We start from the raw sequence: 23033 nt of genomic DNA, 5'->3' as shown, positions 1-23033 counted from the left end.
GGCATGGAAATTGATGAAATTTTCAAGTAGTTAACCTTAATGTTGGGATTATTCTTACTTTCAGCAACTATGTTTAAGATAATAAAGGAGATGTTGCCACCAGATGTTCGTGTTGCGAGAGATGCACAGGATCTTCTTGTCGAGTGTTGCGTAGGTGAGATTAATGATGACCAAATGACTAGAGAAGAATGTACTGTTTTTTTTTACTTGTGTTAATGCATTTTTTTTTCACATAAATGATGAGGTTTTATCAACTTCAGCTGGTTGAGACTTGTTTCTTTGAATTTAATTTCAAATGTTATTTCATTTTCTCAATGTGTTTTGGTGAAACTATTTAATTCATGGAGAGACCTGGTATTTTGAAGTTTTAATTTGCCTTTTCTCTTTTACCTAACAACTTAGAACTTGAAATCTTTTGTTACATTACAAACATTATAGATGTTTAAAAGCAGAAAATTGGTCTTATAACATTTTTAATGGTTTCCTCAAGTGCTCTCTCTTTGTTTTCCTTGTCCTTCTATAAACTTAAGAAGCATTACCTTGATACAGGAGATTTGTTTGCCTTGTAAGGCCCTAAAATTGTTGCATAAATTACAATTGTGTGAGTCGTAGTGCTGCTGTGATTTAATAGTTGTAAGCCTTCCATGAATGGAGGTGCTTAGGTGAGTCCATGCAACATAGCCTGACTGTTCCTATGTAGGAAGAATGCTGAATCATCTACTCACCTATTTTCGCAGTGTAGAATGGCATCCAGAATTGGGAGATGAGTGGTTCAACATTTTGAGAAAAAATAATTTCTGAAGGGAGACATTATGGAACAGTTGAATCATTGGGGATGAGGCCGGATATTTCAACTTGGTTTGTTTCCTTTCAGCTCACTGTGATTATGGGAAAGAGGAATAAATTGGTTTTGCAGTTTTTCAATGAGTTCAAAATAGAAAATGTGATCGTGATTGATATGTTGAATGCAGTTAGAGAAAGATCGTTCCTATCATGAGAGGAGCAAATCGTGACTGCATAAGAGGCTTCACACTGCTAAATGTATACCTCCTCCGTGCAACTGGATTTAAGTTTTGATATTTAGCTTGCACACAAAGGTATGGACAATTGGATTCGTGACTCGGGATCATTCTGGTTTTGCTTCATCGCAGCTGGATGAAGCATTCATTAGAAAAGCGAAGATCAAGAAGGGACATTGTGGAAAGAAATTATACAAGAGATTCCTGACATAATAAGTAATTATTGAATCCTCTAGATATGCAAATGCATCAGCACTAAAAAAGACAGCCTTCCAACTTTCATCCACACTTGATTAAGAAATTAATAGTTTTGATAAGGGTCAACTGTTGGCTGTTGTTGGTCTCATAAGACATAATTATGCGGTCAAGAACTTGGCCAAGTTGGGTGTGCTGGGAGCTGATAGTATGTAGCCAATAGACCCCCCGAGTGGTTTCCTTGCCCAAACAATTTGTAACATAAATCTTAATTGCTTGTACTGACAAGGACTGCCTAACTCCAGCTTGATTATCCAATGAAAGTAAGATATAATGGTTTAGATTGCAGTGGTATAATAAATAAATTGGATATGCTTCACTAATGTACAGGAGGCGATCCTGTCATACCATTTTAACCTTATGGCTGGATGCCACTTTTTGTTTTTGTGCATCCTTTGGTTTATCCAAATCAGAGTTGCAGAATGGTCTATGATTAACTCATGCAAACTTGGACAATCATTCTTCTTTAATATGTTTATTTTTTATTGAATGTCTCCTTGATCTTGCCAAGCTTTTTCTTTTTGTAAGTTGTCGACAACTTTCTTTTTCTCCTTTTGCTATTTTCATTTGCCTTGAAAGCTGGAGAGGAAAATGGATAATTATTCAGGATATTTTTTAGGTAACCATGGTTTTAGGAGTTGTGCATTTTATCAGTGTGCTGCTTGCTATACTTAGTAAATCTCATTTTTTCATGATCAGGAGATCATGTAAAGATTCTGTATGTTCTGATTTAAGTCATAGGATATTTATTTTATGCAAAAATTATGTTCTTTATCACAGCTTGTAAACTAGTCCCCACTGGAGCTAAAACACATTTTTTGATATTTCTTGTTATGCAGAGTTCATCAACCTCATCTCCTCTGAATCTAATGAAGTATGTAGTAAGGAGGAAAAAAGAACAATTGCACCTGAACATGTTCTCAAAGCATTAGAGGTTAGTTCTAGACAACTTCTGGTGTAATTTATTATTCATGTTTATGGACTATCTCAAGGCTATCCTACTAGGAGAGAATTCTATATGTATATATAGTTGGTTTTTGTGCTATAATCCTTTAAAAACCATACATGGTGGTAATGGAAATGGGAGTAATAACGGAATATCATGGTAATATGCTCTCTCTCTCTCTCTCCCCCCCCCCGTGTGTGCGTGTGTGTGTGTGTAACCCTTCCCTTCCTGGCACCCCTTGTGGATCAGGATTGAGGCTTTTTTTGGATACAAGTTGGCAATCCCATACTTTTGGGCAGTGATATTTTTCATTTGTTTGTGTCATTGCCAACTAATGCAGCATGCTAGTGCCTAAGCAATTGTGACGGGCCAAAATCTCTCTCACTTATGACACGTGATGCTTAAGTGTAATATCGTGTATTTTTCCATGCTTTTTAAAAGCGATAAATATCATTTTTAAATTATATAGTTAATTCAATTTATAAAATCATGGGAAAATAGTTGATTTTATAGGTGACGTTAGCTGGGTTTGGGCGAGGCCCAGAGCCCACTGACAAGACCTAGTTGAGCCAATTATGATTTGAGAAAATTTTCATTTTTAACCTTTATATTCGAGGGAAAATTGAGCGAAATTCATGTTAAATTTAGGCGAAATTCGGAGGTGAAATTTAGGTTTGTACACCGCTTGATGTGCCTCGGAATACTGATCGCGTTGGTGGCTTGTTTTTTCCCGAAAATTGTATTTTTAAAAAATGACCTGCCTCTATTTTTGACTTTTTTCTGGATTGGATTAGACTGGATCCGTTTCGTTTGATCCAAGTTAATATGGATCTGGACCCAATCTAGGATCCATATTGACTAGGATCAAGTCCAACTAGGATCCATATGCTCGATCCGAAATTCATCCATGGCCAATTTAAAACTTTAAAATCAACTTTAAATTAAAGGAGGATGAGATTGAGTTCTACCTGGGGTAGAACTCTACCCCATAGAGATCTTCCAGAGGGGGGTGACACCCTCTGGAATATTCTCTAGATTATTAAATAAAATAATTAATTAAAGGGATAATATAGAAGGTAGTGTAGAGTTCTACACGAAGTAGAACTCTACTTAATTAAGGTCTTCTAGAGGGGACGTCACCCACTTCTAGATTAGATCAACTTAGAAAAAAAATAAAAATAAAATATTAAAACAAATTATAAAAGGATGTTGGTCTCTCCCTCTAGAACTCGTGTTCTAGAGAGAGAGAGTGAGATAGAGAAAAAAGGGAAAACCCCAAAATTGTGTGAGGAGAGAAAAAAAGAAAGAAAGAGAGAAAAGAGAAGGAAGAAAGAAAATAAGGAGAAGAAGAAAAAACCAGTTTTTCTTCAAACATCCCTCGATTTTTTGGTCTTTTTTCTGAATTTCGATCAAGGTACGGGTCTCTCTCTAAGTTCTTACGGGAAGAAATATGTTTAAATCGATTAATGTACAGGTATTAGAGGGGAAAAGGGAAATCTGATTTCAAAACAATATATATATATATATATATATATGTGTGTGTGTGTGTGTGTGTGTGTGTGTGTGTGTGTGTATTGTCGATTTTATATATTCGTTCACATAAATGCCATTTTTCCTATTCCATGTGTTTGAAAACATATATATATATATATATATTCAAACCCATCGACTGTATTGATTGTTGTACATGCATATTACCGAGTTCATGGTTCATACATCAAAAATATGTTCATGCTATAGATTTGGTTGGTCTTGTTGTTGTTGATTATCTAAAAATATGCATGGGATTTTGGATTGTCGATTTTGATGTTCATGTAGCTAAATATACATGTCGATTTTCTTCAATGGTCTTACATGCTGAATATATATATATATATATATATATATATATATATATATATATATATATATATATATAGTCCTGTCGACTTTTTTTTTTTAAATCTTACAGCTGAACATGTGCATACGACCCTTATGTGATGAATTTTGTTTTAGCAATGTTTTTGAAAATTTAATGTAGTTCAGATTTGTTGAAATCTTGTGCATACCTAATATATATATATATATATATATATATATATATATATATATATATATATATATATATATATATATGTGTGTGTGTGTGTGTGTGTGTGTGTGTGTGTGTGTGTGTTCAAATTTGCTGATTTTTCTTAGTCTGATCAGATCTCCCGAGCTTCATTTATACGCAAATCTGATCAGACCTGCTGAATTCCTTAAGTATGCAAATATGATCAGACTTGCCAAGTTTCATTATTGTGCAAATATGATCAGACTTTCCAAGTTTCTTATCTATGCAAATCTGATTAGACTTGTCGAGTTTTATATGTATACAAATCTGATCCGATTTGCCGAGTTTCATAAGTGCGTAAATCTGATCAGATTCGCCAAGTTTGGGTGCACTGATGTGGATAAGATCTGCCGAGTGTAATCATTAGGCAGGTCTGGTCCAGTTCTGCCGAATATGTGTTTTGTTTTGATTTGTGATTTAGATCTGCCAGTAGAATGCTCATGCATCTGAATGCATTATTTTGTTTTATATTAGTCGAAATACATGCTCATGCATTTGTAAATAACTATATGTTTCAGCTTTATCTGATGTGCAGCCAACATGTTGTACATGTTATACATATAGTTTATGGTGGTCTGGCCGACCCATGTACATGATTACGATTACGATTACGATCATGTACATGGATCAGCCAGCATGCTGAAAATGTGTATCTTTTAGCATTGGTCAACCCATGTACATGGATCAGCCCTAATTGGCTCGAAAGAAATTTCTGCATAGTTGATTTAATACATGAATTTGTTCATGTACATGCTTAAGATTGATGTATGAATTCTTTCTTAAATGATACATAAACATGATTTTGATTTGAATGACTTGCAGTTGTGCATATCATACGCATGAATCTAAAATCTATTCGATGTTTGCATAATTGTGATCGTATGTATGTTTTGTTATTTATGCATGGAATTGATCATGATATGAGTTTTGCAAGCATCTGTTCGCATGCGTATGCATTTGACTTCATGTGCATTCATTTTATGTGTTTGAACGTACATTGTGAACATGTTTTGAAACAATGAGTGTGTTGCATGTTCACTGAAATTTTGCAAGGATGCATAAATCACTTTTGAAGTGTGTTGCTGGTTAGATGTGAACCAGGAGCATGTGTTGCTCCACTTGTTGATTTTATTTATGTATTACAAAATTTATTTTCGAAAATTTAATAGTTTTCCAAAATTAATTACACTGTTAAATTGTGTGGGCTAGAGCCTGAAATTGGCTTTGCATGTTGATTTGTAAAACAATTCTTGTGTAAAGAACTTGAAATTATTTGAAAAGGTAAAAGAGACCAAACAATGTAATTAATTTCTTCTTTGATGTCCCTTCTACAGTGTAAAAATTTTGGATGACGGTCTTCGGGGATCGTGAGGATACTAAAACTCCATGTACGATTGTGCTCCTGAACTTGATATGGTGGTTCACCTCCCGACCACGGTTTTAGGGAGAATCAACCATTTTGCCTGTGGGTGTTGTTGTTGACTCCGCTGTAGTTATTGATATACTAAGAAAGTGGCTTCAATAGATGTTGATTTTCCTGATGTCTCAACATTAGATGATGATTTCTAACGTTTCGATAGATGGTGTTGATTCTTGATATCAGTCGAGGAATAAGTAATAAAATACAAATTGTGTGTTAAGCTACAACTAAGAACCTAACTTGGATTTCGGAAAATTGTGCTCGTTTTGAGTATCCGCGAGTTTAAGAAAAAATAAAAATTAAACTTGTGTGCATTTAATAGGGACATGCACGCAAAAACAACTCTAATAAATAACTTAATAAGTTATTCATGCATGTGCATTGAATCATGCATTTTTACTGTTCAACATTAGTTCATGCATTCATGCTTATTGTGTTTCTCTTGATATTAGTTTCTGCATGATATTTCGTTAAATGCTTGAATGATAAGTTGATTGTGGTAAGTTATTGCTTGTGGTATTTCTCTGAAATTCATGCATGAATTTGTTTATGTTATTTCTTTTATTGTTTGGATTTTTAGAAGAATTTGTACAAAATACTTTGGTTCTTACTCGTTTTCTTAAAACTGTTTTACATGCACATATGCTCAATGATATCCTGACTAGCTGGCTGGAGACTGTAAGCCTTGTGACTGATTTCTGGGTTCTGATAGTGTAACGCCCGTGGAAAAAAAAATCGTGTCCGACTCGTGTCAGACACGTGCCCTGCACGTGTCAGACACGTGTCGGGGTCTGGGCCGCTTTGTCGGGCCCGGATCCGGGTCCGAATCGGACCCGAGCCCAACCCGAACCCGGGTTCTCGAATCCTCGAGAACCTGCGTCTTTTAAAAGATGCAGGCGTCTCGGGCGAGGGTTCAAAACCCTCGCCCCTTCTCTCTCATCTGCGTCGTCTCTCTCGCGCTGCCGCCGACGATCGGAGACGCCGACGAGCAGCTCCGTCCGGCCACCTCTCTGTCCGGCTGGCTTCCCGACGACGCAAGCTCCAACGATCCCCCGCCGACGACCACGTTCTTCCCTCTCTTTTTGCTGTGAGGGCGGTGACCTCCGACGACCTGCCGATCAACGCCGACGACCTTCGAGCACACCACCACCTCTTCGCTTCCGTCGCTTCCCCTGGGGCCACCAACGACCAGAGCAACTGCCGATCGTGCCTCCGAGCTTCGCTCCAGGACTCCCCCTGTCTGCTGTCGACTGCGCCGACCACCACCCTTGTCCCGGTTGCGGCAGAAGCCGCCGACAACCTTCGTGTTCTGACGACGCCCTATCCTCGGCTTCTCTTCTCTCCTCATCGCCTCCCACCCTCTGAGCGAGTGTCGGTGATCCCCAGCCGCCGACCATTACTGTCTCCCCTTCAGCCGCCGACGACTCGCAGCCGGCATCATTAGCCGACGACGACCGGCGATCCTCCCTGCAGTCGTCGAGCGCCGGCGACTCGCCGTCAATCGCCACTGTCTCCTCTCAGCTTCTCCCCCGTTGCTGCGGTCGTTCGAGGTATAAACCTCTTCTCCCCTCTCCTCTTCTGTGTTTGGTTTGGTCGACAGGGGGGCTGAGCCCCTGTCGACACCTCTTGTTGGCAGGGGGTTAACCCCTCCCCTGCCTTCCTTTTTGGGAGTCTGTCGGCAGGGGGCTCCACCCCCTGCCTCTATCTGTCTCGGCAGGGGGCTCTGTCCCCCTGTCCTTGTGCCTGCCGGCAGGGGGCGAGGCCCCCCTGTCGTTGCTCTTGTTTTTCGGCAGGGGGCTTCGCCCCCTGACTTATGTTGTTGTCCCGGCAGGGGGAGGAGCCCCCCCTGCTCGCCTGTTGCTCCTCGGCAGGGGGCTCTGTCCCCCTGTCCTTGTGCCTGCCTGTAGGGGATGAAGCTCCCCCTGCATTTGTGTCCCAACAGGGGGCGGAGCCCCCCTGCTCTCTTGTTCCTTCTCGGCAGGGGGTTCTGTCCCCCTGCCTCCTGTGTTTTGCCGGCAGGGGGCGAAGCCCCCTTGCTTTCCTGTTTTTGAGCAGGGGCTTTCCCCCTGCATTTCGTTGTTCTCCGGCAAGGGGCTTTGCCCCCTTGCCTTGTTCTTGCTGCCGGCAGGGGGCTGCGCCCCTGTCTTGTGTTCTGACAGGGGGTGTTCCCCCCTGCCTTGTTGCGGCAGGAGTTGCAGGGAGTCTTTGCTCCCTCCCCTGCCTTTCTTTATGCTAGCAGACAGGGAGCTCCTGCTCCCTGCCTCTGCTGCTGTTGCCAGACAGGGCTGAGGCCCCTGCCTCTGGCACCCTTGTATGCAGGATGCAGAGTTCCTGCATCTGCCTCCTGCAGGCAGGAGGCCTTGCTGCGTTTGCTTCTCATTTCTAATATGGCATATATTAACGATCCGAGCTCTCCAGGTTGAACGGTGGATCTAGCTCGCCCTCTGTGACTTGAGCTCTTGCTTGCCTACGCTGCATGCGTACGAGGACCCGCAACCCCTTAAGGTAGGGGATTCTTGCGTGAAAGGACAATAAACTGATAAATGCTAAAATAAGGAAGATAAGTAAAAGAGGATGATATATGTATACGTATAATATATATACGTATGTCTTTACCTTCAAGAACGCGGTTTCGCGATCCTTGTCCTCTTTACTTTCTTGCACTTTCCTTTTTGTCGCCGCCGCGCTATATGTGCCCAGGCTTTTCATTCCTGTCTTTACATTTCATGTCTTTTAACTCAAGGACGCGGTTTCACGATCCTTGTCCTTTTTACTTTCTCGCACTTTACTTTTCTGCTGCCCCGCGCTTTGTGCCCTGACATTTACTTGCTTATGTTTGTTTTGTTCTCCAGGATGCAAATTCTGGTCCTCCTTTACATTCTTGCACTTTACTTCCTGCATTTACTTGTTGCCCCGCGCTTTATGCGCCATGGCTTTGCTTCTGCTTTACTCTCCGTACTTTACTTTCCTGTGCTGTCGTGCTTGCTCTTGCACTTACCTTTTGCATGTGTTCGTCCTTACCATGCTGTTGCCCTTCGTGCATGTATTCTATCTTTGTCGTAGGCTCTTTTACTTGCTTAAGCTTATCGATCTATCAAGGTGCAACCCCCATGCCTCGTGAGTCATCCTTTACACTTGCGTAGTCAGTATAGGATCTCATACCTCACGAGTTGCTTGCGTAAGTTGCCTGCTGCGTTACGATGATCGAGGTATGATCTCATACCTCGTATGTAGCTCTAGCGTTCTACCCTCGCGGTGCAGCTTCGCCCATCGAGTCTTGCCCCTCGATTTGCCATTGTATTGGTTTGTGCACGGGTTTGTCCCTTGTCAGCTTGCACTCCTTGAGTGCAGCTTCGAGTGTATAGTATATATCGTTTCACTTGTCTTACAAGCCACGACACACACTTATGCACTTCGGTTCTCCAAAGACATCGTCTTAGGTGCAAACCTACTTTCAAGGATGTATAACTTTGTAAAGCAGTGATAGCGGCCGGATCTCCCAAATCGAAGCCTGTGGACTCAGATAGCCTTGTTTAGAAGCCTGTGCACGAGTAGGGCGGGGATTTTAGCAAGGTACTTGGGTCATCGTTAGATCGGTGTTGCATCACTTCTGATGCAAGACCTAGTTCTAGGCTTTCTAGTTCAACCAAGATTGTAGCACCTTCCTTCCTTCGTGAAGGTATTGTTGGATCTCTTACGAGGGATCCATGTTCCTCCTCTTGTAGTTGTACCCTTAGTCACGTACGATATGTTTGGACTACAAAGAGCAGGACGAAAGGTAACCTCTAAGCGTGTATTAACACATTAAGCTAAATTCTGTTATGTTGATATTCGCCTAATAGGCAGATTGCTTGCGATTGTCTAAAGGACCCGAGCACAATCAGTTGGAACCTGAATGAGTTCACTGTAGACTTCTGTAAAGCAGAAGTATTGGGATTTCCTGCGAGAGATCCGTACCCCTCTCATCGTAGTTGTACTTTTGAACATGTACGTTGCGTACTACGATGAGTAGGATGAGAGGTCTATGTCTACCTCGAACATGCAATGACATGTGTTTAAGATCACAAGAGTGTTAAATATGTATATGTAAATGAATATATTTCTGTACTGTATTGTACCACTTGTACAGCATACTGTACTGTATTGTACAGCATACTGTACTGTATTGTACTATTGTACTGTATTGTACAGCATACTGTACTGTATTGTACTATTGTACTGTATTGTACCACTCGTACAACATATAAATATCAATGAAAAGGGGAGAAGATATCATTGCCGCCCAACATTTTTTTTCTCTCTTCCCTCTTACCTCTCTCTCTATCTCTTGCTACGATAGTAAGGTGACTCCCACATCTGATTTCTCACATGGTATCAGAGCTTCCAAGCCATTTGAAATTATTCACTCTGATGTTTGGGGCCCAGCTCCTGTTTCATCTCTATCTGGCTCTCGTTATTATGTGTTATTTCTTGACTCTTTCACTCGTTACACTTGGATTTACTTTATGAAATCTAAATCTGAAGTGTTCAAACTTTTCAAACAATTCCATGCTCTTGTTCAGAACCTTTTCAATTCAAATATCACTTATTTCCAGTGTGATGGTGGTGGAGAATACATATCTCATGATTTTAGTGAATATTTAAAGGACCATGGCATCACACGTAACTCCTCTTGTCCTTACACTCCACAACAGAATGGAGTAGCAGAACGTAAGCATCGGCATATTGTTGAAACCGCGTTAAGTATGATGCACAATATTGATATTTCTTTCTCTCTTTGGACTGAGGCCTTTCACACTGCAGTGCATATCATTAACAAGTTGCCTATGGAATTATTAGGAGATCAGTCTCATTATTTGCTTCACGGTTCTCACCCTTCTTATGATGATTTGCATGCTTTCGGATGCATTTGTTATGTCCATGTGGATCATTCTTTACGTAACAAGTTTCAGGACAGAGCAGTTCAGTGCAGATTTCTGGGATATGCCGATGGGTATAAAGGATATAGATGTTATAATCCTATTTTGGGTAAGATTAAGGTGTCTAGAAATGTTGTTTTTGATGATGACCATTTCAGCACTTGTGATACTTCTCAGGTATATGAGCAAACTACTTATGATCCATGGCTTTGTGATACTTTGCTATATGACTCTATCAGAGATCCTGTTGTTGATGAACCAATTCAGTTTGAAGCAGACAACTCCATCATCCAGGATGCACCTTCACGGTTTTCAGGTTTTGTTTATGCCCGTCGAGGAGCCCCTTCAACTCCATCTCACGAGGCTCCCCCTCTTCGACGATCCACACGTGAAAGGCATCCTATCCATCGTTGGGTTAGTTACAACAATTTTTCTCTTGACTTTCAGTTGTTTCTAACCAATGTGGCCAAAGAGAAAGAGCCGTCTACTTTCCATCAGGCAGCCCATTCTCGAGCTTGGGTTGAAGCTATGAACGAAGAAATGGCAGCACTTCATGAATGTCATACATGGGATATTGTTCCTCGACCTGTTGATAGAAATGTTGTTGGTTCCAAATGGGTTTACAAGATCAAGCGTAAACCAGATGGTAGCATTGAAAGATATAAAGCTCGCCTTGTTGCACGCGGATTCACACAACAATATGGGCAAGATTATGAGGAAACTTTTAGCCCTGTTGTCAAAATTGGCACCATTCGTGTGATCCTCACTTTGGCACTTCAGCATGGTTGGTCTCTTAGCCAGTTGGATGTCAAGAATGCGTTCCTACATGGGGACTTGAAGGAAGAGGTGTATATGGAGCAACCTCCTGGATATAGTGAACATGATGCAGCTACATGGGTTTGTAAATTGAGAAGGTCTCTTTATGGTTTAAAACAGGCATCTCGGTCTTGGTTTGAGAGTTTCTCCATGGAAATTCAGCAGCATGGCTTTTCTAAGAGTATACTTGATCATTCTTTATTTATGTATAAGAATGATCATGTTACTACTTGGGTTCTTATATATGTTGATGACATCATTATCACTGGGAGTGATGATGCACATATTGCCTTGGTCAAGTCTTTACTCATGGCCAAATTCAAGATGAAGGACTTAGGCCCATTGCGATACTTCTTGGGAGTTGAAGTCGATAGACAAGATGATCGACTCACTCTAAGTCAACACAAGTATACTCTTGACATTCTTCACACCACTGGTATGATTAATTGTAAACCTCTCAGCACCCCATCTGTCTTAAATCATAAGTTTAGTGCAAAAGAAGGCCAATTATATCATGATTCCACTTTATATCGCCGCATTGTTGGTATGTTGCAATATCTTACATTTACAAGACCTGACATTGCTTATGCTGTAAATCAAGCATCTCAGTTTATGCATGCTCCCACTGATTGTCATATGGAATGTATTAAGCGTATTCTCAGATATCTGAAAGGGACTATTGGAGATGGATTGCTCTATCACAAAGATGAAAGCTTCACTACAGGACACCGTTTACTTACATATTGTGATGCAGATTGGGGTGGGGACCCTGATGAGCGTAGGTCGGTTTCAGGATATTGTGTTTTTATTGGCCCAAATATTGTCACTTGGAGTAGTAAGAAACAAAAGGCCATTGCTAAATCCAGCACTGAGGCAGAGTACAGGGCAATGGCAGCAGGGACAGCTGATGTCACTTGGGTACGGCATCTTCTTCAAGAGTTGAATGAACCTATTTCTTCCTCTCTGCTTTTATGTGATAATCAAAGTGCCATTAATATTTCTTTTAACCCTATTCATCATTGTCGCACGAAGCACATTGAGATTGATCAGCATTTTGTTAGACAAAAGATTGAAACAGAAGAAATTGAGGCTTCGTATGTCAGATCAGAAGACCAAGTAGCAGACATCTTCACCAAATGATTGGTTAGTCATCAATTTTGGTTACTTAAGGGCAAGTTGAGCATGATTGAAGATCATCCTCAACTTGAGGGAGGCTGTTAAATATGTATATGTAAATGAATATATTTCTGTACTGTATTGTACCACTTGTACAGCATACTGTACTGTATTGTACTACTGTACTGTATTGTACAGCATACTGTACTGTATTGTACTATTGTACTGTATTGTACAGCATACTGTACTGTATTGTACTATTGTACTGTATTGTACCACTCGTACAACATATAAATATCAATGGAAAGGGGAGAAGATATCATTGCCGCCCAACATTTTTTTCTCTCTTCCCTCTTACCTCTCTCTCCATCTCTTGCTACGATAGTAAGGTGACTCCCATATCTGATTTCTCACAAAGAGTGATGTCTCTACCCTCACTATGGATTGACCCCTTTCTATCGTGATTGTACATTTGAATAGGTACGATGTAACGGCCCCAATCCATACCCTTTAAAAATGCGGAATATTTTTTTTTTCTAAGAGTTGCGGAAACCTTCCCAGAGACCTGGGGTCCTCACAGTTCCAATTTCAGTTGGATAGCCCATCCACTACAAACGAAGTTGCAATTATCATCCATATCAACCAACTAAAACTCTTTTATTAATGAGTAAGAAAATTTCAAAGACAAGGTTTTCTTCAACTGAAAGTAAAGTAACAATTGCAGAAATTAAAAGAACTAAAAGACAAAAGAAAGAGCCACTATATCCTCTACTGAAGCTGATAATCCAAGTATGAACTCATCCATCCCCAGATGCATGTCCAACTTCACTGTTCACCATTACCTGTGAAAAACCAACAAAGTAGGGTGTCAGAACCGAAATTCTGAGCACAGCTACTTCTAAAGAAAACAGGTGAGAGAAAGAACATGGATAAGATTTTATGCAGTGATTTGAGTGAGTACAGATATAAAATTTGCAACATTTAAATATCCATAACTATCAATAATTGCATGTGCTCACCGGTCAAGAATAGTAAATCAGTACATATATCAGGAACTAAATAATTAAACCTTGCAGCATGATTTCAAGAAGTAAATCATATGCTAATACCAAATCATGTCATGATATCAAGAATGATTCAAACATGCATGATCTAATGCATAACAGAAAAATGCATGATTTCTTCTGTTATCTTTCATTTAAGTTTCATCTTTCCATATGCATGCCCTATTAAATGCACACACCTTTAAGTTCCTCTTTTTAATTACCGTGGCCCGCGGATACACCAAACGGGTACAAACCCCGAGGTCAAGTAGGTTCCCAAGGTAGCTTAACAAACAATTTGTATTTTATTACTGGGTTCCAACTTAGCCCTCGACCGATATCAGGAAACAACACCATTCATCGGAACATTAGACCTCCACATCTAATGTCGGGGACACAAGGGACACCCCATGCCCACAAGTGCCACTTCCTTGGTACCATAAACTCACAGCTGTGACTAACACGCCACTCTCGGGTAAAGTGGCAGGCTCTCCCTAAAACCGTGGCCAGGAGAAGAACCTCAATATCGGGTTCAGGGGCAACAACGCACACGGAGTTTTTGTATCCTCACAGTCTCCCCAAGACCGGATATCTAAGATTCTCATACTCCAGATGAGATATCCCAGAATGTATATTACACTGTTCTTATTCATTATTTTTATTTGAAGTTCATTTCTTTAAGGTTGCAACACATATGCAAAAGTAAAGTGAAAACCCCGCATCCTCTCTTGCAGGGACCCATTCGGGACTCCAGCCCGTATCAACCATTAGAACAGTGTAGTAATGTGCCAAACCATCTTATGTGGTTTAAGTGATGTATTTAAAAACATAAATAAAAGAAAACCAACCCCACGGCTCTCCAGGCCGATGATGGTCCAATTAGGCCATCGGTGCATCACATAATAAAACCAAATTAGTGTTTCATTCATAACACTAGGCCAAAGTGCCAAAAGCATGTGCACTTATGCAATCATAAACCCAAACATATGCATGTCATAATTCATTCATATGCATTTTCAATATGTGTGTGTTACCTACATCACATATGGGCATTAACCGAATCCATGTCTCCTTTTGAGTGTGTGAGTGTACAAGTACCGTTTCACACAATAATCAAGCGTACAGGTTCATTCATACATTTGAAACAATAAGACATACATCATAGCAGGGTTTTGAATACAAGAGAAATGTAGTACAATATGCATTTGATTACCCAATACCATGTACAGTTAATTTTGGATAGATATTAGAATTTACCACTCAACAACTTCTTTCCAGAACTTAAAGAGCCAGGAATGCTCTAATCCTTCCTGAATTTACTGAAGCCGAATGCATACTTTCATTATAATTAATAATGACATATTGAAATTACCATGCCCACATCAGGAACGAATCAAGTTGGTTATTGCTCAAACTTGGGTGTGAATACCTACACATCCAAACTTGACCGAAACTAATTCGGAGATCACAGTTGCACTTCTACATAAAGAAGATTGCTCCCCATTCCAAATCCCAAGGTCCTAAGACAGTTCTTGCCTATAGCATGCTATCAACTAGATTCAAGCATGTTCTGATGAAAGCTCTTTTGAGTTTTTTTTTTTTCAAGAAAACCACTTATTTATAAGTTCTAGAGAAAACTCTTGACAATTTAGCGTAAGACTGGTATCAATGACTTGTGAAAACCCATAAAGAGAGTGCAAATGAAATAAAGATCCATGAAGTGAGTTTAAAACAAACATGTTACATTAATTTTTTTATATTTCTATTGCAATTACGTGCTCATGAAAGCAACACATGCAGAAATATCACATATAAGCATTTTTCATGAATATACAAGACTTCCCCTAAAAAAAAAATGAAATGAACATACAAGGCTAGACACACAAGCAACCACAATTGATAATAAGTGTACAGCTGAAAACATGCTATCATGCACATTTTTTTTTTTAAAACATCAGTCTACGTGGATGACCAGCACAAGCACTCTAAAACAAACAAGGAATTCTATGTTGTTAAAATGCTCCAAGTTTGATCCATCACAAGAAACAAGCTATACCACGTTAGCCTACACAACCTAAACCACTTATCTAGAAATTTAGTATGACCATAAATTTTTTTTTTTTTTGAATAACATGAAAAATAACTTTTAAATAGTCAAGAATTTTATGTGCATATCATCACTGCAGGTATAATCATCAGGCATGTGGTGCATCCATATTAAGGCCAATTTCCTCTAATTCCCAAGAGTTACTGAGTTTTCGGTGTTTCATTTTTTTCTCTTCTCAAAATAGCTGCCTCTATACATGGCATATTCTGAATTATCTAATTGCATCAACTGTCCTTTAAGAAATGGTAAAAAAAAATACCACTAAATTGACCATGCAACCACCTATTTATGTTTTCAACAAATTTGGATATTAGACAAGCAACTGGACTGATTCATTCTCTAGTGAATCACTAGATCATGTGTGACCAGACAGAATTTGATTCACCTCCCAAATCTCATTTAACTATCTTAGAAATTTCATGCTCTAGGAAGGTAAAAGTATGCAAGTACATAGGAAATTTGGTAAAACAGATGTCCATTACCCTAGCAACCATAGACTCTCTCGCTATATTTATCACAGCCACAAATATCGGTATCGGCTATGTCTCAGCGAGGCTATTTCTCATGATTTTATCTGTTTGGTGATAAATCTGGTGAAAATTCTGGAAAGAAGTTCGGCTGGGCCTGTCACCCCTCAATGCACAGTATATATTTTTTTTTACATAGGGAATACCTCCATCGACAGCATTCCCTGGAGGCTCCCCTCAAACCCCTCACACGGGATCGAACCCATGTTCGATCCCTCACCCAAATTCGTTAGAAGCACCGTACCTATTTTCTTGAAGCTTTTCCGGCGATCAACGACGGCAATCGCGAAAGCAGGGCCGCGGCTGACGCTCCTCACTGCTGCCGTGGCCTTCGGTGGTGGCTGGTGGCCAAAGTTCGCCGGCGACCTCCCTGCCTCCGGCGCACGCACACTGACAGAGAGAGAGAGATGAGGGAAGAGGGAGACGGGAGAGACGAGGGAAGAGGGTGAGACCCCCCTCTTCCACCTTCCTTTTATTGCCGAACCCCCCCTCTCGCCGAGAGGCGCGGGGTTTCGGTTACGCCTGCCGACCCCCAACCTCCCTTCTGGCATTGCAGGAATCGTGCCTAGGGCACGATTCTTGCCTTATTTTCCCATTTTAAAAGCTGCAACCCGATATCGGGTTTAAAAACCCTACCGGGTTACGGATCCGGGTCGGGTCCGACCCGGGTCTAAGGGTTTTTTTTTTTCTGTTACTTAACCGTAATGGAGCGTGGCTCGGGTTTGGGTCCGGGTCCCAATTGCATTGTGAAGCCGTGGTTTGCCCGCAGTTTGGATTCGTACGTCTTAACTGCAATGTGGATCCACAAGTTGGATCCAAGTGGATCCCCACACTAAAATTTATTTTTATTATTATTATTATTATTATTATTTTTTAATACTATTAATTATTTATTTAAATATTATAAGTATAGTTTCAATACCCCATTGTGGGTTATTTACGCATTCTTTTATGGATCCGGTAATGGATCCAAGGCCCAAATTTAGAAAAGTACCTGTATTTTCCAATAAACCTAAATAATTAGTTGTCAAAAATTAAGGTTATTACATACGATGCGTACTGCGGTAAGTAGGATGAGAATTGTGTGGTTGCCTCAAACGCGCAATGGCGCGTATAACTCACCTAAATAATAATCATGCGCCTTCACAGGCAAGATGCTCGATTGGGTTGAAAGACCAGAGCATGTAGAATGGGACGGCGGTTAAGAAACCCTCCGTCGTGCTCATTCGGGACGGTTCATCAAGAGAGATGATGGATGGTACAAAACTCCGATGGACAGTCATTAATGGCAATCTCGGGCAAAGATCCGACCTTCCTCAGTCATCGGAGGTTAGGGGAATCCTTCGGGCCACTTCTGCAGAAGTTCGGATGCGCATCCTTTGGGCCCTTTGTTTGCCTTTGGCGATTTACTCTCTTGGTCACTAGCCGTCCCCTTAGGAAGTGGACTCAGTCAGTCATTCGGGGTATAATAAAATACATAGCATAATGGACCCCCGAATCGATCTCGGCTGTTTCTACGTTTTGCCTTGTGCGTACCCACAACGGCCTGCTCAATAATGAGACAAGATATAACTTATGCACATGATCATGAGATATGCGTGTTGTAACGTGCATTGTTTGCTTGCTTGTTAGCTCGGTAGTTCGGTATGCTACTTGTTGAGCTATGCACGCCTGTCGAGGCGTTACCCTTGGTTAAACTGCCTACGCAGTTCCTTGCTTAGTAATAACTAGTTTCTCATACTAGTTGATTGCTTATCCTGTGTAGCTTATGAATTGCTTGTGATGCAATAGCTTGTGCCTCACGATTAATGTAATCACTTGTCGATGGACTGAGTCATCCTATGGTACTTGTATATGTATTACGAGTGTTGTTATGAATACTTGTCTTATGCAATTGCTTTGCTTGACTGGTGGATAGAGTTAGTTACTCTTCACCTATTATATCTGTGGGATTGCTATAGTTGCTTGTTTAACACTATAATCCTTATTGCTCTTGTACGTACCTGTTTGCCTTACTAGAGCCTTGCTTACTCTACAACACATTTGGTTAGATTTGCTAGTCTTGCTTGTTACGGCTTGAGCTAGCGTTTATCTTTCTTATTGCAGCCTTTGTTCTTTCTTGTCCTGTGCACCCCTACTAGTCTGTTGTGAGACTGACCCATTTTCATGGGCAGGTGGTGAACAGGTTGAGACAGCTTGCGATGGCACGATGACGCGATGCATTCAAGGCAATGCTCTTTCCTGACGTTGCGCTCCTGGGGATACTTTTGATAGATGTGGTATGAAGTTTCTTGAAAGCATCTCTTCTGGTTTAAACTTTGGATTTCTAAAACTGTATTACCAAAACTTGTTTCTTCTTTTCATTTCAATAAAACATATATTTGAACTGCAAATCGGTTTGTAAAGGGTAATCTGCTTTTGGTTGTAATGCGCCCAAGGTCTAGGGACTTGCTGTTTTGAACCTGATCTTCCGCTGAACTTCTGTTTTAAACTCTGATAAATGATTGATTTCAAAACTTTCAACCTTTTTCATAAAAGGTTTCAAGTCCACGATTTTTGGGGCGTTACAGACTATGTCACATGGGTGCGGGTGCGGGTGCGGGAGCGAGTGCGGGTGCGGGTGCGGGGATTCGGCACTTCCAAAAAAACCCGGGTGCGGGGGTGCGGCAGGGGCAAAAATGTAAAAAAAAAATTATATATATATATATATATATATATAATTTTGAAGTTTTAACAGTTTAACATTTAACAATAAACATTGTCATAAACTCACGTACTCCACACACATGGAACTAATGAAGATACTTTCTTACATGTTCAATTTGGGGATGTAGGTTAAAGAAGGGACTAGCGGAAAAAAGATTAGCATCACTGACGTGAAGCAGTCCATTCACCATATCTTCTCCCCTTGCTGAGAAACCAGATTAACTGGGCGGAATGCGTGAGAATAAACTGATCACACTGCTGAGTTAATTGGTTTGCATACAGCGACCATGTTCGTCATATCTATGTCTAACTACTATGCCAAGGAAACAACCATTTCTTCCAGATCCCATTGTAAAAAAGATTTAGCTCCCTCAATGTGTTCCTCTGACAAGAGGCTGTCTTGCTGGCTGACTTGTAACAATTGCAGTTAAAATAATGTACAGTTCAATAAAAAATAAAAACGTGTTCCTCTGACAGTAGATGGGGGAGGGGCTCGGCCTCTCCTATGCCGAAAAACGAGGGAGCAGGGGAGGCTCAGCCCCTCCCCTGCCGACCCAACAAGAGGCCGAGAGGGGGGGGGGTGCTCGGCCCCTCCCCAGCCGACCCAAGAAGAGAGTGAGAGACATACCTGCGAAAGGAGAGGAATAGCCGAGAGGAGTCTGGGAGGCGGAGCTGGGGGCGGCGGCTCTAAAGGCGGCGACGCTGGGGCGGCGATGGGAGAGCTCGAGCTCAAGGGGAGAGAGAGGAGAGATTAGGGCAAAAAAATTTTTTTGCCCTAATCCTCCTTTTCATCGGGGGGAAATTTTTTTTTTCGCCCAAAAATGTGGACAAAAATGACCCTGGGTGCGTTGACCGCACCCAGGGTCGTGTTGACCACACCCGGTGCCGCACGCGATCCCGCGTCGCGTCGCGTCGACGTGGGTGCGGCATCTGTTTTGCCAAGTCCCTGTGACATAGGTTACAGATAGGGTGCTCTACTGAGATAGACGATTTTTGTTATCCTAAACTATTTGACATTTTTATTGAATTAATAGTTTGATTTGTTCTTCATTTGATTCAATGCACGTTATGGTTTGTGGTTTGGTATATTAAATCTGTGAGGCCCCGGATCCATGGGTGAGTTTTCACAATTGTTTAAAAAAAAAATCCACTATTTTGTGAGGGTTAGTTGGGGTCGTTACATTAAGTCTCTCACATACAAGGAGACTTGGCAGCCTTGCAGTCCCACATTAGCAACCAAGTCATTATCGTTCCTGTGCTTAACATTAGTACCTAATGGGAACCCCACAAGGCACATGCACTCAAGCAGAACATTAAGGGGACAGTTTTTTTTTTTGGGTGATAATCCCATGGGTTTCCGGCCCCTCCAGAAATTCATTCATTAGTGTTATGGATCATACATTGGCTCGAGTGTTATGACCCAGGGTCAACTCACAACAAGAGTAGAGGACAGAAAAAGGAAGATGGAATTTGCAATTCTTTTAGAGGGAGGACAGCCTCCAATTTCTTTCTTAATTTGGCATATATGTGCCCTTAGACCTCTCTGCACTAGACTCTCACAAGACTTGACTTGACTAGTTGATTAGAGGGTTGTAACAATTCCCCTCCCCTTGACACACACCTCATCCTCAAGTTGTGGAATTCAAGCATGATCCTAGCCACCACTGTGGCAATGCGGGAGCTCTGTGCACTGATTTCTTCTCCAAGAAGTCCACCTGCACCTTCGTGGGCATTGAGCTTTGGTTGCCAAGCACGAACATATCCATAGGGAACAAAGAAACAGCTCTTTAGAAGCTGAATGAACGTTTCCTTGTCCTACCTGAAGTTCACATGATCCTTTTGACCCGTTGCTAGGTCCTGAGAGTCAAATTGTTCATGATACATGCCAGGCATGCGCTAAAGTGAAGCTTAAAATGTGCAGCAAGCAGAAAATCACTACGCACCACCCTCCTACATCCTCGCATTTATGCTGGAGATGTCGTCCGTGCTATGGCCTTTGGCTTATGTAGATCTAAAAACTATCTTCGTTGGCTCTCTTTGTGTAATATCGTGTATTTTGCCATGATTTTTAAATTCAAAAAAATTGATTTTTTAATTGTGTTTAATGAAAATGATAAAATCATTGGAAAATATCTTTAAATATAGGTGATGTTAGCTGGGTCTGGGCGTGGCCCAAAGCCCACATACAAGACCAAAATGAGACTTAATATTTGAGAACTTTTTCATTTTAACCTTTAAATTCGAGCAAAAATCGAGTGAAATTTAGGTTAAATTCAGGCGAAATTTGGAGGCGATAATCAAGTATGTATATCGTTAGATGTATCTTGTAATTTTGAGAACGTTGGTGCCTTGTTTTTTTGAAATCGGGTTACGGTTATCCCGAAAATCGCGTTTTTCAAAAATAACCCGTCTCTATTTTTACTTTTTTCTTATTTGGATCGAATTGAATCTGTCTCGTTGGATCCAAGTTGATATGAATTTGGATCCGGTGTAGGACCCATATTAATTAGGGCCTGGTCCAGGTAGAGATCCATATGGGTTTTGGATCTTGGATATAGATTCGAAATACATATATGGCCAATTTAAAACTTTAAAATCAATTTAAAATTTAATTTGAGTAGGTAGAGTTCTACCTGGAGTAGAACTCTACTATAGGAAGACTTCCAGAGGGGGGCGACACCCTCTGGAATATTCTTAGAATATAATATTTAATAATTAAATATTAAACAAATAATAAAATAAAATAATTAATAATAAATGATTATCTAGAAGAGGCTACTCTCTAATAGAGAGCTTTAGAGGGGACATCTGTAAAACAAAAAAAAAATTATTGGCTTGGATTCGGGTCAGATCCAGACCCGGACTCGACCCGGACCCAATTGAGGCACCGCCTCCCTCGGGTCTTCTATAGACAGCGAGGCAGGGGGTTTCAAACACGCCCCCCCCCCCCTCATCGTCTCTCTCCCGATTCCCCTCACCGCCTCTCGTCTCTTCCCGACTCTCTCTCTCTTATGCTGCTGCCACCGACGACCACCTTTCTCCGGTGAGCCAGCTTGGAGCCCTCCGCCGCCATCACTGTCACTGCGACCGACGCCGACGTTGGCGACCCCTGGTACGCCGCCTCCTACTTTTTCCCCCTTTTTCTTTTCTTCTCCCTTCGTCGATTGACAGGGGCAAAAGCCCCTATCGATTGGCCTGTCACGGTAGGGGAGGGGCCGAGCCCTCCTCCCTGCCTCCTGTTACGGTAGAGGAGGGGCTCGCCCCCCCCCCCCCCCCCCCCCCCTCCCCCCCCCTCTTTGTTCCCTCTGTTCGGCAGGGGAGGGGCACGACCCCTCCCTGCTTCTGTTACGTCAGGGGAGGGGTCGAGCCCCTCCTCCCTATTAGGCAGGGGAGGGGCTGAGCCCCCTCCTTGCTCTCTGTTACGGCAGGGGAGGGGCTGGGCCCCCTCCCTGCCCTTTTGTTCGGCAGGGGAGGGGATGAGCCCCCTCTCTGCTCTTTGTTTTGACAGGGGAGGGGGTCGAGCCCCCTCCTAGCTCGTTGTTACAGCAAGGGAGGGGCCGAGCCCCCTCCCTGTTACGGCAGGGGAGGGGGTCGAGCCCTCTCTGTGCCTCTTCTCTCGTTAGGCAGGGGCGATCCCTTGCCTTCGCTGTTTTTCAGTAGGCGGGGGCAAGCTCCCTCACCTCGCTTTTCCCTGGCATCAGGCAGGGGCTTTGCCCCCTACCTATTCGTATTTCGACAGGCAGGGGCAAGGCCCCCTGCCTCCCTCTTAGCATGTTTGTTAGGCAGGGGCGAAGCCCCCTGCCTCTGTTCGTTGTTGATAGGCAGGGGCTTTGACCCTACCTCTCTTCTACTTTGTTAGGCAGGGGCGCAACCCTGCCTGCCCTCGCTTTATGAGGGCAGGGGTGCAACCCCCAGCCTCTTCGTTGGTTGCTGACAGCAGGTTAGCAGGGGCTCGCAGCCCCTGCCTCTGTTTTCTTCATGTCAGGACGACGACAGTACCCCTGACCTTCTATTTTTTGTATTAGCTTGCTAAGATTGTTACTTTTGCAGCTCGTGCGACGGATCCT

General features: G+C 41.9%; 1 protein-coding gene across 3 annotated transcripts in view; it reads left to right on the top strand.

Moving 5' to 3' along the window:
• Positions 1-23033, top strand: part of LOC149813238 (protein Dr1 homolog) — a 108528-nt gene that overhangs the window by 57558 nt on the left and 27937 nt on the right. For all 3 annotated transcript variants that reach the window (XM_089990747.1, XM_089990748.1, XM_089990749.1), the window contains 2 exons: positions 65-154; positions 2114-2208. In XM_089990747.1, the coding sequence (XP_089846873.1) occupies positions 65-154; positions 2114-2208 (185 nt within the window). The remainder of the gene's footprint in view (positions 1-64; positions 155-2113; positions 2209-23033) is intronic.

This window comes from Nuphar pumila, chromosome 16, assembly GCF_984573655.1.
Source record: "Nuphar pumila chromosome 16, dmNupPumi1.hap1.1, whole genome shotgun sequence".
NCBI lineage: Eukaryota > Viridiplantae > Streptophyta > Magnoliopsida > Nymphaeales > Nymphaeaceae > Nuphar > Nuphar pumila.
Note: the sequence above shows the minus strand (reverse complement) of the source record. Positions and strands in the feature narration are given on the sequence as shown.